This window comes from Symphalangus syndactylus, chromosome 9, assembly GCF_028878055.3.
Source record: "Symphalangus syndactylus isolate Jambi chromosome 9, NHGRI_mSymSyn1-v2.1_pri, whole genome shotgun sequence".
In the NCBI taxonomy this organism is placed as follows: domain Eukaryota; kingdom Metazoa; phylum Chordata; class Mammalia; order Primates; family Hylobatidae; genus Symphalangus; species Symphalangus syndactylus.
The window spans coordinates 137,667,494-137,684,998 of NC_072431.2; the positions used below are offsets into that span (position 1 = coordinate 137,667,494).

Below are 17,505 nucleotides of genomic sequence, written 5' to 3' on the forward strand. Positions count from 1 at the left end.
ATGAGACCCCCTCCCCAAGACCATTGATGGCCTGTGACATTGGATGGATTTTACATAACGATCTACCTCAGGCTAGAAAGTATGGCTCTGATAAGACATGGGGTAAGTGGGGGAGGGGTACAACATGAAATACAAGTTTAAAGGCACTCACTGGTCTTACAGTTCACAGGTGCTGCTGGACAAGAACCTCTCCATGGAAGTAGACACAGCGACGTGGCCATGAGACCATAGGGTACGAGATGGAAAAGAGCCACAGACCATTGTGCAAGTGGTAGTTTGAACTCCTGTATGCATGGCTTATATACACACACTACTGAGATTTGTTAAGCTTCATCTGGGAACCGTTTTTTTTCCTCATTACCTCCACACACCAAAGGGCATTTTTCTCATTACCGCCACAAATCAAAAGTGTAATTCCACATCTATCCTATGACTCTAAACTGGTGACTGCATACATTATAAACTTTACATAAATGTCAGCTTTAGCTTTGATTATATTTTAAGCTTAGAGACATGCTGAAGGCTGATATGCTAGTTAAGAAATCTACTTCTGGCCGGGCACGGTGGCTCATGCCTGTAATCCCAGCACTTTGGGAGGCGGAGGCGGGCGGATCACCTGAGGTCAGGAGTTTGAGACCAGCCTGACCAACATGGAGAAACCCCCTCTCTACTAAAATACAAAATTAGCTGGGTGTGGTGGCACATGCCTGTAATCCCAGCTACTAGGGAGGCTGAGGCAGGAGAATTGCTTGAACCCAGGAGGCGGAGGTTGTGGTGAGCTGAGATTGTGCCACTGCACTCCAGCCTGGGCAACAAGAGTGACACTCAGTTTCAAAAAAAAAAAAGAAAAGAAATCTACTTCTAGAATACTGGTTACATCTTTTAATGATTTTTTTTTTCCAGGACCAGACGAAAACTGATATTTAGTGAGGGTCTTTTCTTTTATGGTTTTTCTTTTTTACCTGCTCAAGCTGATCTGTTGACCGGAATACCTAATGGATAGTGCTGAGAAAGAAATCTTAACCACAGCTGACATAAATTGTTTATATTAATAAGGGTAAAAATGTGACTATCTTGCCTCAATAAGAAAATGATGTCATGATTGAGAATACTCAGTTGAGGCTGGAAGGATTTTACAGAAAAGCTATCACAATCCTAAAGCAATCAAACATAGCAAAATCATTTGGGAAGAAAACTTTAAAAATTGGGTCAACATTGCAGGTCACTAGGTGAAGTGTGCTGCTGCTTTTCAGGTTCAGGTTCCTATGAAGTTTAATACATATCACTGAAGAATTTACTAGACCACAGTAGTGCCCCTACTTATGAAGAGAGCCTGAAGAAACGTGAGCCAGTCATGAAGCAGGTGTTACAAGTATCTGCACTCCATATTTGCTACTGAGATCTCTCATCTCAGCCTTATTGAGTATTGATTGGTGATAATTCCTAAAAAGTTTGGAAATATAATCACCCAGACCCTTGAAGCAAGAGCAAAACAGGGTGGGATGGCAGTAGACTTGTTTTGGTCATGGAATTAGTAGCTGTTAAAATCACCCCAATGGTGGGGCACAGTGGCTCACTCCTGTAATCCCCACGCTATGCGAGGCTGAGGCAGGCTGATCGCTTGAGCTCAGGAATGCAAGACCAGCCTGGGCAACATGCAGAAACCCCATGTCTACAAAAAAAAAAATACAAAACTTACTTAGCCAGGCATGGTGGCCTGTGCCTGTAGTCCCAAGATACTTGGGAGGCTGAGGTGGGAGGATGGCTTGAACCCAGGAGGCAGAGGTTGCAGCAAGCTGAGATCAAGCCCCTGCAGTCCAGCCTGGTCAACAGAGCCGACTTTGTCTCAACACCACCACAAAAATCACCCTAACACTCATAAAGGACTATAGATAAATAATGTCCCTGAGTTACCAAGACAAAGTTCCCTGTTAATAGACTGAAAAGGGTTCACGCAGCTCAATAAGAAAGGCACCAAGACTTTGTCCAGAGTCTTAAAAACAATCACACTCTGATGCATGATTTTACTTTTGGTAATCTACTCTGGGCTGAAACAGATAATCATCAAGATGTTCATGACAGGATTACTTAAAATAAATAATTCAAAGCAGCCAAAATGTTTAACAGTTGTGGAAAGAACAAGTAATAGAATGCAAGAGAGTCTAAAATTATGTATTTTGAAGAAAAAAAATGCTTGTTATGTCATTATAAAAAAAAAAACAACAACAAGCCGGGCATGGTGGCTCATGCCTGTAATCCCAGCACTTCGGGAGGCCGAGGCAGGCGGATCACCTGAGGTCAGGAGTTCGAGACCAGCCTGACCAACATGGAGAAACCTCATCTTTACCAAAAATAAAAAAATTAGCTGGGCGTAGTGGCGTGCGCCTATAATCCCAGCTACTTGGGAAGCTGAAGCAGGAGAATCGCTTGAACCCGGGAGATGGAGGTTGCAGAGAGCTGAGATCGTGCCATTTGAACTCCAGCTTGGGCAACAAGAGCGAAACTTCATCTCAAAAAAAAAAAAAAAAAAAAAAAGAGGATATCAAATTTTAAGTGCAGTACAACTTCAACTTCAACAAGGATTTAAAAGAGGCACTGAGAAACAACCAGAAGGAGATATGCCAAAGCATAATGAAAACTAATAATGTACTCTTATTCACCAAAATGAAGATTTATGATTGAATGTAATTTAGAACCATCTTATCCATAAAGCAGGTCCCAACAAACACTTTAACTGGGTTACCTTCATTGAAAACATGCTGCCGGGCATGGTGGCTCACGCTTGTAATCCCAGCACTTTGGGAGGCCGAGGCGGGCAGATCACGAGGCCAGGAGATCGAGACCACGGTGAAACCCCGTCTCTACTAAAAATACAAAAAATTAGCCGGGCGTGGCGGCGGGTGCCTGTAGTCCCAGCTACTGGGAGAGGCTGAGGCAGGAGAATGGCGTGAACCCGGGAGGCGGAGCTTGCAGTGAGCCGAGATTGCGCCACTGCACTCCAGCCTGGGCAACAGAGCAAGACTCCGTCTCAAAAAAAAATAAAAAAAATAAAAAAGAAAAAAAGAAAACATGCTATAAGTCAAATATCTAATTTTATTTTTCCAAAGAAATGATGTTTAAGGATCATAGGACCAACTTTTATTTTTATCACCATAAACAGCACATTTTACCAATTGACACTTTTTAACTATCACATAAAGCCAAACAAATAAAAAGAATAGAATTATTACACAAAAGTTTTAATATGTTATATGTTACAAACATCAGAATCTTCTGTTCAGTTTCTATACATTTCTTCAGGATTCTCCCACTGCATTTATTACTACAAAGCAAAGGTGCTTGAAACAGGACATAAGATCTAGAGGGTGTTTTTGTGTGTGTATTGGGTGGCGGGGGGGGGGGGGAAACAAGCATTCTGAAAAAATGTTTTTGAGATTTGTCAGCTATCACTTGGCTTTTGGAAATGCTGTCTTAGGATGGCTACTTTTCTACCCTCTTTTTCTCACTTGACATTTCATAATAGTGGGTGCAGGTACACAACTCCACTGCCCATCTGACTAAATGTGATGATAGACTGACACTGGATGACCTGCAGCTTCGTTACCCAGCCATTTCTACAGTTTTTGCCATTCCACCTTGTAGACGTTAAATCTGCTGATGACTCAAAGCGTGCCTGTCTTTCAAAATGTAAGAACCCACGTTCCCTTCCACTGAATATTCTGTCCTTTGATCCTTTCCTGCCTCCCCATTTCTTTTTTCTTTTTTTTTTTTTTTTTTTTTTTTTTTGAGAGAGGGTCTCACTCTGTCCCCCAGGCTGGACTGCAGTGGCATGATCAGGGCTCACTGTAGCCTCGACCTCCCAGGTTCAAGCGATCCTCCCATCTCAGCCCCATAAGTAGCCAGGACTACTGGAATATGCCAGCTAATTTTTGCATTTTTGTAGAGACAGGGTTCCGCCATCTTGCCTAGGGTGGTCTCGAACTCCTGAACTGAAGCAATCTGCTTGCCTCAGCCTTCCAAAGTGCTGGGAATTACAGGTGTAAGCCACTGTGCCTGGCCTTTGCTTCCCCATTTCTTAATGGTAAAATGCTTCAAAGCTTTTGGCTGAATTGCGACCAAATTAAAAAGCACAAAGCTTCTGCAGACAAAATCAAATGCCTCTCCATCTGTGCCCAAGTCCCACACGTTGCTTTGTTAAATGGGTGGGTCGTGGCAGGCACCGAAGTGCTGCTTTTTCCTACAATGGCTGTTTTAATAAATTCTCAAGGAAGACATATTAGGTGTGATTCTAAAGGAATGAGACAGATTTTTTTCCCCCATGAATATACAAGGACATATATATATCCAAATAACTGCGATCTCTCAGAGCAATCCATTTTTAATCAAAACATTTATAGAGTGGTTTGGAAAACAGTGTGTCAGCCCTGTAAGAAAATCCATTTTGTTATTTCCAGCTGAGCCTCCTTCCCTTCCTTCAGAGAGGGGTCCTTTATGCTGGTGTTGGCCTGGAGCTTGAGAGGCAGAGACCCTGGAAAGAGGGGCTTCAGGGCCAGGCTAATGCTGGAAGATAAGGGGAATCATTCTGTGTCTCGGAAAACAGACGGACTAAGTTTATTTGTGGGCTGCCCACCTGCTGTATGTGGGCATAACTGGCTGAGCACCATAAATAAGTATCGAGTCACCAGGAGTCAAAGCAGCCTATTTGAGTAAACATTTAAAGTATCAATATTTGTAATGAGGGCAAAATAAAGCACTGGAGTCCACATCTCCCTGAGCAGATTCTCTCTGCACTAAATGTAATATTTGGGCTGTACTTCAGCATTTCCCAAAGTGTGCTCCACAGAACACTAGCTTAATGGATTAGTAACAGTGTCCCATGAAAAGCGGATTCTTTGGAAGTAAGTTTGGGAGACGCTGGGTTAAGCAGTTAAACAGCTGACTTCATAGCAAGACTTCCCAGGGCCTCTGGCTGTACTGGGAATCTCTAAGAAGGAGTAGGAAGGCTAGAGTTGGAAGAATTCACTCTGGGAAGCATCATGAAATGCTCATGCACCAGACAATGCATGAGGCTCCGATCTCAGGAGGCTGCTACTCTATATGATAAACTGTCAAGCTTGATTCTGGGTCCAAACTATCAGAAACAGAGAATGAATGAAAAACCGTGCTTCACCCACACCTAAAATTTCCTAAAAGTGTATCTAATTGGTCACAGTACTATTTTATGGTAATTTCTCCATAATGAAATTAGAGCCACTAAATGCAGAGGTGCTTGGGCTTGAGAGCTATCATTACAGCCTGTCGCCCTCATTTAAAGTAATACAAGATGTCTGGTACTAAAAATAAATTTTGCCTAAAAGAGCCTGTTGGCTGGTCCTGACATAGTGGTCAATACTAACAACATAATCACAACATCAAGGGCTGCTAATGGCCAAGTAGAGAGTTCAGCTGTCCTGTGATGGTGTATGCAGGGCCAGGTAACTACATACATGCACATGTGCACACACACATACATACAAGTGCCTTCACACACACCAATTTTCCCGCCACCTGCATTTCTGTAAATGGCACCGCCATTCACTGATCACTCAGGGCAGAGATCCAGGAGCTATGTGAGTTCTCTTCCTCCTCCTCCTCCTTCCTCCTCTCCTCCTTACACATCCAGACTGCCCCTAAGTCTTGTCATTCCTACCTCTGAGTACTTATTCCCTTGTTTTCCTACCTACTGCCACTTCCTTATTTTAAGGACTATCTTCCTCCACTACCTGACAACATTCTCCTAATGTATGCCTCCTTCGATCCATCCTTCACAGACTATCAGATTTGAACACAAATCTGACTGTATCCCCATGATCCTCTCTTGGCTCTCTACTTTCCACTGCAGGGCTGATCTCGGCTCCCTGGGTGTCGCCTCCCCTCTCCCACACGACAGACATCACACACTGGTCCCTGCACACTCACGCCCAGAACTCAGGTGTGCTCTCCGCTGGTCTCCTTGAAACAGTGCTCCTAACAGTCACTGCGATGACTACAGATTGCCCTCAAGACCCCACTCCTAGAAGAGTACATCAAAATTCCTGCTCAGCTTGCTGTTCAAGGCCCTCCGGGATCTGTTCTCAGGCTTCTCCAGCCTCACCCGGGCTGTCCCAGTCTTCCCTTGTCTCCAATGAGCTGGTCACACTGAGACGGTGTAGTCTCTAGAGGGGACCACTTTCCATGCCTCCATGGCTACATCCCCCATTCCCGCACATACCACCACAAGCTCTGCCCCCCCACCCATCCTCCCTTCACCCGTCTGTTTGAGAAACTCCCACTCTGCTCACAGCCAGTTAGAAGCGCTCTCCACTCCTGCCCCATCCGTTCCCATCCCACCCTGTGTATATGTGTCATTCATATCGGGTACTTGCATTATTTGTTGACATAGCTCTTTCCGATTGTGCTTTAAATATCTCCATTTAATTCATTTTTTTTTTTCCATTTTCAGTACTTACAAAGAGCCTCTTTCGACCACTGAAGCAAGGATTTTTTAAAAACTCTTCTGAAGAAAGGGTTAATTCATCGTCATACAGTCTCCAAACACCATGTTGTCAGCTCAGGCTTACGGGAGAAGGAAGTGTGTGTGACAGACAGCAAGGGACAAGACAGACTCCAGAGAGCCCTGAGGAAGCAAATACCAAGCCCCTTGCTATGTCTCTGGAAATTACAGTTTAAATGTGTCTTTAGTGAAAATGAATTTATCTAGTTCCTAACCATACACTGTCATGTCATCTCCCCTCAAAAAGCCTGGGCATGACACTGGGGACTTGCAATAAATAGCCTTTAAAGTTATTGATCTACTTTTCATGGTCACATGACCATCTTGAGGGAAGAGGGGAAAGAGGGAAAGGAGCTCCTGCCTGTCCCTGTTTCCTGGGCGGAGCATTTAGCTTACATCATGCCATTTAGCCAGAAGGCCTCCTTTCTAGGTATTAGGGGTGGAAGTATTTACCTAAGTTGGTTATCTGAAGTGCCCAAACTTATAAAGTCAACTATTTGTTGTTTCAATCTCCAAGTCAGAATCCAGACTGAGTTCTTTCTCATAATGGCAAATACAGAACAAAATTCCTGATGTTTCTCAATGGACATTACAGTTTATGTGCCTGGTTTCCAGGATTAGTCATTGTTTACTGAACTGCAATAAGAAACATCAAAAATTGACAATCTTGCCCGACAGTTTCATCTCTACACAAAAATGGGTAAGTATAAATCACCCGTAGTTTTTAATCTCCTTATATAAAGAAGAATGCCACAACCAGTGATCTGTGTTCATTCGGAAATACAGGATACATCCTCAATTCTCTCTCTCCAGTCCTAGATTTGATCCTATGCTGGCGGAGAAAATGTTGTAAAGGATGTTATTGGGTCAGCTGAAAAAATTGAAATATGGATGATAAAGCACTGTATCAACTTTTTTTTTAAGTAGAGGTTGACTGAAAGGGAGAAAGAAATGTTATCTCTCTTATATTAATAAGAGCCCCTAGCCTTGGCGTATCATGCACATCCAACTCTCCAGCTCAACCAATGTCATCTAATATTCACACTGCCTCTAGGAGAAAAGCATTTCTGCTTTCTACCCAACAGAAGCAAAGGCACACAGAGGTTCAAAGAGACTGGCTTCAGATGCTTGGGACTACACACAACAGGTAGGCCCAGGAGTCACACCCTGAAACCTAACCCATCACACAAACAAGAGACAACTCAGCAATTGCCCTCTGCATGCCATGATCAACTCCGGAATGCAGACACAGCGTGAACATGCACGCTTCTTCATGTCTCGCAGGAGATCAAGTCACTACAGGTGCTTTGCATTAAGCTTCTAAACCAAGACAGCACAGAGTTAAAGAGGCCCAAGGAACATACAACAGAAGCTGCGCTGGAAGGGAGGGGGAAGCAACAGAAACCCATCTCCAAGATGCTGCAGTTAGGGCTCCCAATACCCTTGTAAGAAGTGCATGTATAGAATGGACACAGCCAGATTAAAATACAGCACAAACAACTTCAGAAGCCATGACAGGTGTTTAAGAGTATCTGTGCCTCTATCCCGCACTCCAAGTAGGGGTGATCAGGAGGTGACCGAAGAAATTTGCTTCCAAAGGCCGATTCTATGATTCAATCTGTTTCATGTACCGAGGGATACCTGTATTTAGAGATAGGGGAATACAAGACAGATCCTGACCTGTTTCCTTCTATTTCCAACTGAGAATTACTGGGCACCTTCTCCACGTTACACCTGCGGTAGAGTAGAAAGAACACTACAGTCAGAAGACCTGGGTTCTCGTCCCCACCCGGCTCCTTGTTCCTAGGCTGGGTGACCTAGCCTAAGTCATTTTACTCTGCAAGCCTCAGGCTCCTCACCAACCTGCCTTGTTAGGAAGATTACACGGGGTTATGTTTGGAACCTCATTCAGAAAAATAACACAGTTCTCTAAAAATGGGGAGAAAGTGGATTTCCTAACCTTTCTGAGATTTTCCTACTTCCATCACACACAGAAATTCCTGTTACCCTGTTCCCTCTATACATGTTCCATTCACTGTTCCAGAAGGTGGAAGACAGGCAGCCACTGGCTAGAGGTGCGTGTGATCTTGGGAAGGTAGTGCTAGTCTATCTGAGTTTAGCCCCTCATTTGTAAAATGGGGAAAATACTTACCTCAGAAAGTCATAAAAATTAAATAGGACAAAGTGCTTTGTTACAGTAGCCTGCACAGAGAAGGTATTCCAAGCATCAGCCAATTTGGGTCTGAACACCATCTAACTCGTCAGCTCTGCTTCCAAGAGCTCTATTCCTTTTCAATAGATCACTGAATTCAAGATCTTCAGTGGGAAATGAAAATAAACCACCACCTGGGGTCTTGGGCACTTCTACAAGCCTCTAGAAAAGCCTCTTCAGTTGAGGATTTTTGAAACTGCTATGTTGGTGTCCCTTTGTGTGGTGGCAGGGTAGCAGCTGCCAGGTTTCACAGATCCTGGGAACACCCTCCATACCCTCTAGATCTCCCTCCAGGTGTAGACAGCACCCTTTGGCATTCATAGCCTATGCCTGTCCACGTATAAATCCCTTCTCAGAGTCACTGCCCCATTCTGCTTTAGAGTCAGTGGAGGGTCGGGGTGTTGCAGAGAGGGAAAAGCATAAATCCATAAACCAATCAACAGGGGGGTGGAAGCACATATGCTCTCTTCAAAATATACAGAGTTCTTTGGAATGTCTGAAATATAAGGAGAGCTGGGAGAGCTGCATTGGAAAACAAAGTTGGGAAGATCCGGAGGTTCAGACTGTGGAAGATAACCATTCTCCTATGCTAAGAAGTCTGGTCATCATCGGGTAAGCAACAGGCCGCTGTGAAGAGTTCTAAAGTCACAACATGAAATGACCAGTTAGGTGCGTCAGAAAGAAGCCAGGACAGGAAGAGACTGGAGGCAGGGCACGCAGTCCACCCTGCAGCTTGCCAGGCCAGGCCAGCAGTGCAAAGGCCTCAGGAAGACAGGGTGTGAGGAGGCAGATGAATGGGTGTCTTGCAGGGACAATTAGGAGCAGGGTGAGGGGACTCTGAGGGTCAGCAATAAGGCACAGAATTGGGAAAGTGTTTATCATTTCACATTTAGGACCTTGGGCTAATGATGGTGCTGACTAAGGAGACACAGAAGCTTAAGTAGACCATGTCATCTCCGAATGTGCACGAGTGATGGGAGGAAAACCTGAAAACAAGTACTACCTTAGACACTTCACAGAGTAGATTGTAAATAACTCAGAGAAGCTAGGCATGGCTCTGTCATCTAAGACTGACACAGATTACAACTCAATGGGTTCTCAACAACCAAAGATCCCAGCAGAACAATTTCAAACCATTCTGATAAGGAGTCCATGCAGGTCAGCCATCTGATTGGCTTGGGGGAAAAAAAATACAAATTTTTAAAACCCTAAAACAAAGCAACAAAAAATAATAAATACATAATGACATGGATTTGGTTTAAAATATTTGTTACTAAAACTTATTTTAGAAAGACAGTATGAATGCCAGTGTAAAGATCCACTGGTCTGATGAAGCCTTGAGATGATAATCAGTGTGGGAAAGCCTTTGACACAGTAATACCCAAAGCGCTTCAAATAAAGAACTTCCGAGACAGAGAAAGCTTTGGAACAAGGCAATATTTTTAAATAAGAGCCCTGCCCTTCTGGAGAATGGGCTGATTATATGTGGGCCTTCAACAGAGTTTCAGCCCTACTCAAAATGAGAAAAAATGCTTCAAATTACTTTTCAGTGTGTATAGGAATTAAGTATCATTAGTCCACAGGTTTGTAGTTTACCAAATTCTTAGAAAGGTGCTATAATGTAATAAAATATCAGATCATTTGCCGGGCATGGTGGCTCACGCTTGTAATCCCAGCACTTTGGGAGGCTGAGAAAGGCAGATCACCCGAGGTCAGGAGTTTAAGACCAGCCCGACCAACATGGCAAAACCCTGTCTCTACTAAGAATACAAAATTAGCCAGGCGTGGTGGTGCACACCCGTAATCCTAGCAACTCTGGAGGCTGAGGCAGGATAATTGCTTGAACCCAGGAGGCAGAGGTTGCCATTGCACTCCAGGTGGGCAACAACAGCGAAACTCTGTCTAAAAAAAAAAAAAAGCTCATTTTCCCAGGTAAATGTTATTATAATGTCCTAAATTGATTATAAGTACCAGGTAATGTCATTGTAACCTCAGATAATGGGGCTCATATGACCCCTACTTCCCTGAATTCCCCAGGCCAGCTACCTCTTCAGTAATATCGCATAGGAAAGCTATCTCTTCCACTGCATGATGAGCTAGTGGGGGTAAGTACATGGAATCGTTTACCCTATAATTATATTCAACAGTACAGTCCTGGAAATAAGAAAACAATGAAGGAAATATTTCTAGAAAGAATGAATGATTTTCTCCAATGTGAGAACTAAAAATTCAGGACAAGCTGAGTCTTACCACAATTCCCAGAGATACCACAAAGGCTTATTAAATTTAGCGGCAAGAACACATTCCCAGCTAGGGTAAGACAGCAGAGACTGAAGAGTGTCAGGGAGGCAGGAGCCACGTGGCTGCCACCCCTCTGTGCACCGGAGCTGTGTTCACCAACTGGACTGACCAGGCAGGTATCTCCTGCCTCATCCATCGCTTTGCTGCATCCATCTTCAAGACTAGACCTGATGTCCAAACCCTTTTACAGACAGCAGGGCTAGTCCTCCTGTGGACTGCTTCTGAAAAAATCGTCTTCAGACAATTGATAGAGAGGGAGGAGGTGATGACACCTTACTCACTTTCTGTTTCCAGATTCTTCAGGAATGAGAACAATGCTCAGATTTGAAAAGCAAGGCATAATAAACGGTGAACAAAAGCTCCTGATAGGAGAGTTGATAGAAAGAGCATATCAAGCCACTTCAAGTAAGTTCAAGTGTCCAGTTGCAAACTAATTACATCCTGGAAAAGCATGTAGATTGCTTCTGCTAATAACATTTAGGAACTCACAGAGCATAAAAATGGAATCAGAAGACTAGAGATAAGCAAATGTCCCAATTTCAATATGACAAAGAAAATTCAAGACTGTTACACTTGATGTTGACCCTTGGTAAAAATTTAGAAGAAATTATTCAGATGCCACAGGGCTATTTAGAAAAGATAAATAACATCATTAAGTGCCAGCAGGAGGTCTCTTAGAAAAAGCCATGGCAAGCTAACCTCATTTCACTTTTTCGGCAGGGTTTCTAGGTTGATAGATTGGAAAGGCTAGCCATGGTGTATCGTGGTTTTGGCCTTTCTTGATAATGCTGAGAAAGGATAAATGTGGCTGACATGAGAGCATGGCTATATGAGTTCATTGATGGGTAACCAACCTTAAGGATTACTGGTTAATATATTCATGTCAACCTGAAGTGATTTTCAGGGGTATGTCACAGAGACCTGCCCTTTGTCTAAGTTTCTAAGCAACAGCTTATATCAAATCTTTGGATGACAAAACTTAGATACGTAAACATAGTAAACATAATTTTTACACAGATAGAAATTTAGAGGTACAGCATCATGCAAGGATGATGGGATGAAAAGTAGTAAGTCTGAAACTACACAGGGATAAGAATACAATCAGTAGGTATAGGTTCAAAAAAGTTATGCTTAGTTGAAAGCTAACCTTGGCAGTATTCATATGAAATCAGAGCTGTGTATGTGTGTTTTGGGGTGGGGAGTGGGGATTATTTCAACAAGTCACATATTCAATGAGTTAACTCTGTGTCAAGGTTGCTGGAAAAAGTAAACACACCCTTGAGTTATGCTAACATAATTCTGGTGTCCAGAACAAGAAAGCCAACCACCCTGCAATTAATGAGCAGAATACCCCACTGGAGTTCTGGGCGCCATGTTTTAAATGGGACACTAGGAGACTGGAATGTGGCCAATGTCTAGGCATCACTCAGAGAGCAAAGTGAAGTGTTCCAACCTGAAGAAGAATGTCCTGAGGTAGATATGCTTCTTGATACATTTTAAATGATATTTCTCAGAATGAGAACAGATTTATTCTCTGAGGTTCCAAGTAGAACAAATAGCCAGGGGTCAGATGGCTGCATCCCTTTTAATGTAGGAAATGGTGATGTGTTTAGAACTGTCCTTTGGTGTCAAGAACTGCTCTGAAGCAGGGAGCTCACACTGGAGTGTCCACATGGAGGTGGATGACCACATGCCAGAGGTGGTGCAGGGGGACTTATTTGTTTTGTGGGAAGTTGGGCCAGGCAGAGCTAAACGTCCCTTCCAACTTTAATAATGTCTCTAGGAATCTCTCTCTCTTCTTTATCCAAGTAACTGAAAGCCACGTCTCTAGAGTTGAAATAGCTCCACGGACTCTCCTCTTTACCCTCTAATTCTACATCTCATCCCAGGGGCAATTTTCAAGGGTACAAATGCAAACAGGATGAATCCCTTCTCAAAGAACAGTCTTAGGTTAAATATTACATAAACTGAGAATATGAGTTTTTAAAAGCTTCTAAATAAGCAGAAAACAAAGCATGCTTAACAAGTCAAAACAAAGCCTTCCAGGACTACTTGATATCAAGTTTTCTGTTTGTGCAAATAAAATGATGGGGGCCAGTAGCAGCAGACCAGTACTACTTCTGAATAGCAGTTACTGCAGAAGGATTTTACATTTATGAACCACACAACATCTGGCTCTTAAGGGTCAGATTTTTAGAAGCACCCTCCTTTTAAAAAACAAGTCCTATCACTGACTAAAAAGCAATAAACACACACATAAATGATCTTAGTTCTTTATGAAAATATCAAGATACATCTGCCCCAGAATCATGCATGAACTTTTAAACAACTGTCTCATGAGAGCTAATTAATTCTTCTTATATATCAGTTAAATATAAATGGCTGTTCTTATTTAATACGCTGTTAATCTACATGACTGTCAGAGCCCTAACATTTGACCAAAGTGATGGGAAGGAGGTTAGCACAGGTGGTATTTCTTTCACAGGTGGGTTGTGTTACTATTTAAATAACTGACTTTAATGGTGCAAAAATCTCAACACAGTGAAATGTACATCTCCCAACAGCATTTTCTAAAACCAACCAAAAATATGATACTGTATCTAATTAAGGCTCTCCTAATTTGAGTGCCTCCTACTTGAGTACCAAGTTAAAGAGAAATACAAAATATAAATAGTTAGTGCTTTTTCTAGAGGATTACCAACATGAAATGTATATGAAACATTCAGTGGTGGGAAATTTAGTACATACTCCCCAGAAAGCGTCTAAATGTGGGAGCTAATAGAATGTGTCTTACCAGGACACTTTTTAAGGAAAAGTAAGTAAGCAAATAAAACAAGGAAAAGTTAAAAAGAAAAAGCTACTCAATATCTGCATGCTGAAATATTTAAATACCCTTTACCTACAGTACAACTAAAGACATAATCAACAGTACCACTGAAACTGCATTTTCTGTTTCTAGAAATAAAACCATGGAAATCAGCATCAGCAAGGACACTTTCTTTCTGGTGCTCAGAGGTCCACTCACCTACCTGATTAGCCTCAAAGTCTGAAAGGCTGATTATTAATAATGAAACTGTTCAAAGAACCTGAGTTACATTAAATCCTTGATGACACATAAGGACTCTAGAGGCAGGCACAGTAATGAATCCCATTTCTGGGATTCTGGGATGGGGAAACTGAGGCTCAGGGAGATTAAGTAAATGACTCAACTGTCCCATAGCTAGTGAATGTCAGAGTCAGGATTCAAATACAGGTGGTTAAATCAAGGCAAGAGTCTGTACTCTAAACCACTGTGCAATGCTTAGCTGAGGTTTAAGGCATATGATCTACCACTCTGTATTTTTGGATGGTTTCTAGGGAAGCGGTCAGCCCATAGCCATGTATACCAGGAAGTCATAAACTAAAAGGCTGTGGAACCAGCAGGTAATACAAATGAATGAAGGGAGTCAGGCATAAAAAGCATGATGGTAAATGGTGACCCACTCCACACCGAAGAGATAATAGAGAGTGATGGAGATGGTGGCAACCTAGAGCATGATGCTGCCAGTGAAAGGATGGCCACTTCTTCATGCCTACTGATTGCTACCTTAGGGAGGGCTGGGCAAAGTGCTGCCACAGTTTCCGGTTGTTCAAAAGGGTGGGGGACGGGAGGGAAATTTTTGCAAGAAATCTCTCCCGGTTTATGTATTTGCTGACCCCCACCCCTCAAAAAAACATAAAACCAAATAAATCTGTTGGCAGTATGTCGTCCACCTGTTGGTGACTTCTTTTATGTCACTGGAGAAAGACACAGCCATCACCTTAGAATGAAAGGCCCAGCTTCTCAACCTCCAAGGACTTTCCTGGCCCATCTCAATGTTACAACAGCCCCTGACTCACTCAGCAAGAAATGAACAAAATGCCTGTCACACATCACAGCACATCTGGTCAGAGAAACAGATATTACACTCTCCTGAGACAAAGGCAAAAAAGTTTGATGTATATACAGAGTGATGCTCTCTACTTAGTAATATTTTGCTTTAAACCAGGGACTGAGAAAATAAGGCATAATAATCCAAGCTGGCTTCTAGAATACTGTCCCTTTCTATGGCAAATATACAAGGCGAGCTGGAGGGGTGAATAGAAACGTGAGAGTTACTGATTCATGGTTTACAAGGAAGTTTTCATGTTCACTCTGGACAAAGCATGGACTTGTGGTCAAAATCTCCTTCCTGGATTGCTGTCATTCCCCTTCATTAATGAACAGCTGGTCCAAACCCAGGAGAATGGGGTTGCCCTTCTGGCCACTTCAGAAGCCTTAAAGGGGATGCACTTATTTATTTTTTGAAAAAAGGAAAATAGCACAAAATCTGAGAGACCTGGTGGGCAAAACGGAGCAAGAAATTCTGGCCTTTTCACAAACATCTCCACCTACTCCTCTTTCCCCATTTCTGAAAACTCCTTACAGATAAGAAAGGCTTAACAGTAAAACCCCATGGTGGAAAGTTTCTTGCTTTTTATACCACTTAATTTTTATAATAATTTTTCTTTCCTGCTATGATGCATTCAGCAAAGCCATAATGAAAAACTAAAAACACAACGTAGTTATTCATGTTAAACACTTACAGGTGTACAGAGCAACACCAGTTAATGTCAAACATTTCTGGTAATTAACTGCTTCTCAGCCTTTTGGCTAAGATCAAGTGTAGTATCTGTTGTTACATGCTTAATACCTGATTCCTCCTCTATCTGAGGACAATATGTTAAGTGGATTTTGGAAGCAGGGACCCAGAACAGGAGCTTGCTCCATCCACTCCACACATCGACCTGGTACTGTAGTACCTCCAGGAATGATGCATCCCCTTAAGAAAAAAATTTTTTCAATTGGTAATTAAAAACTGATTAATACCACTGTGCAACTGAGAGAGTAAAAATGTCTGTTTCCTGTCAATTTTTCAACTGAAAAGAGAAGCCATCTTCAAATAAAAACATTACCATGTGATAATAAAGTGGAAACCAAGTTAACTAACCAAAATGTAGCCTAACTAGTTCATCTACTATATGGGTCTGACTGACAACCCTACAGTGTCTTTGGTTTTCAAATAATTATTCATTGTTTAAAATGGCCTGGGAGGAGTGTCCTGCACAGCTTTCTCAAAGTCTGTATCCAAAAATCCCATGAAAAAGGTAAATTTGCTGAAAGACCATGCTGACTATGTGGTATTAGGAAGAAAGAGAGAACTCAAGCGCTCAGAAACTCAAGTGTTGGAAGGAGAGAAGAAATTGTATTTACTATGAAGCATCTATTTTGCTTTAAACAGTCTTAACATGAAATATTTACCTTAAATATATTAGGATTCTTCTTTCTCTAACAATTCAATTAAAAAAAATATATTACTCCATCATTCCAATCCCTTTCATCTGAAATATCTTCATTTTCAGATGGTATTTCAGAGGTCCTTAAGAATCCTTTTCTAATTTAGATATTTTAAAAATTTTGTAATCTAAACTAAATTTTCAACTATCTTAAATCATACCTGATGAAACATCATACAAAATAGCAATAGTGGCCATTTTAAACAGGTACAAAGAGAGAAAGCCATAAAACACAAACTAGAAAGAACCTTAATAAAACCTAAGTGCATAACTTAACAACTCCTGCTCCTCAGGGAGCGCCACTCAGCGTCTTGGTGAGAGATGATCGAGGTGAAGGAACCAAACACTCACCTATCTTTGTAGTTTATCACAGTATCGATGATAGCGTTCATCTGCTTTGTCAGTTTGGGGGGATTTGGTGACAGTTTCTCAGCAGGAGGACGGCCTCTTCTCTTCTTAGCTTTTTCCACATCTTCTTTCGCAGGATCTTTATCCACATTTCTTCGTCTTTTTCGCTTCTTAAGCCGTACTTCCTCTTCCATTTCCTCCAAATTGCCGTCTTCAATGGCCTGTTCATTGGAAACAAAGGAGAAAAATTCAAGACAAGAAAATAACCAAGACAAAAAAAGTATGTGTATATTTATATATAGCTCCAACAATTAGAATAAAATGAAAGAAATTAACCAAAAAAAAAGTAAAAGTTAACAGTAATCAGTGGAGGAAGAAGAAAAAAGGAATGCTACCATATTGGATAAATGCATCTTTAACTCAAGTCTGTTTCATGAGCAAAACACATTGAAGGCCCAAAACACTCACAGTAAAGAAGAATATGACAAATATTAAAAGATCTATAAATTCAAGTGTTTGATGATAACTGAATCCAGATGAAATTTTAGCTCAGTTTAAGAACAAGACCCTAATTTTCTCATTACTGTAAGGGAAGGAAAAGGTAAACAAAACGAGGGGTGGGTTATGAAAAAAAAAATCCCTAAGAATACATCCACACGATCATTTAAGCTTTGACCTTTTCTTCAGGTTTTGCATCAATTTATTCATGATTAACAATATAAATCAAAATTCCATCTAGATTTTTGTTCTAACGTGG

General features: G+C 41.8%; 1 protein-coding gene and 1 non-coding gene across 9 annotated transcripts in view; one reads left to right on the plus strand and one right to left on the minus strand.

Moving 5' to 3' along the window:
- The window catches only part of SMARCA2 (SWI/SNF related, matrix associated, actin dependent regulator of chromatin, subfamily a, member 2), a 180,299-nt gene that overhangs the window by 15,424 nt on the left and 147,370 nt on the right, over positions 1 to 17,505 (minus strand). For 7 of the 8 annotated variants that reach the window (XM_055294356.2, XM_055294355.2, XM_063609911.1 and 4 more), the window contains one exon: positions 16,752 to 16,969. In XM_055294356.2, the coding sequence (XP_055150331.1) occupies positions 16,752 to 16,969 (218 nt within the window). Of the gene's footprint in view, positions 1 to 8,212; positions 8,267 to 16,751; positions 16,970 to 17,505 lie in introns of all 8 variants that reach the window. The other variant, XM_055294354.2, reaches the window with a different exon arrangement.
- On the plus strand, positions 15,698 to 15,888 carry LOC129490943 (U2 spliceosomal RNA). The gene has a single exon (XR_008660404.1). It is a non-coding gene; the product is annotated as a U2 spliceosomal RNA (small nuclear RNA).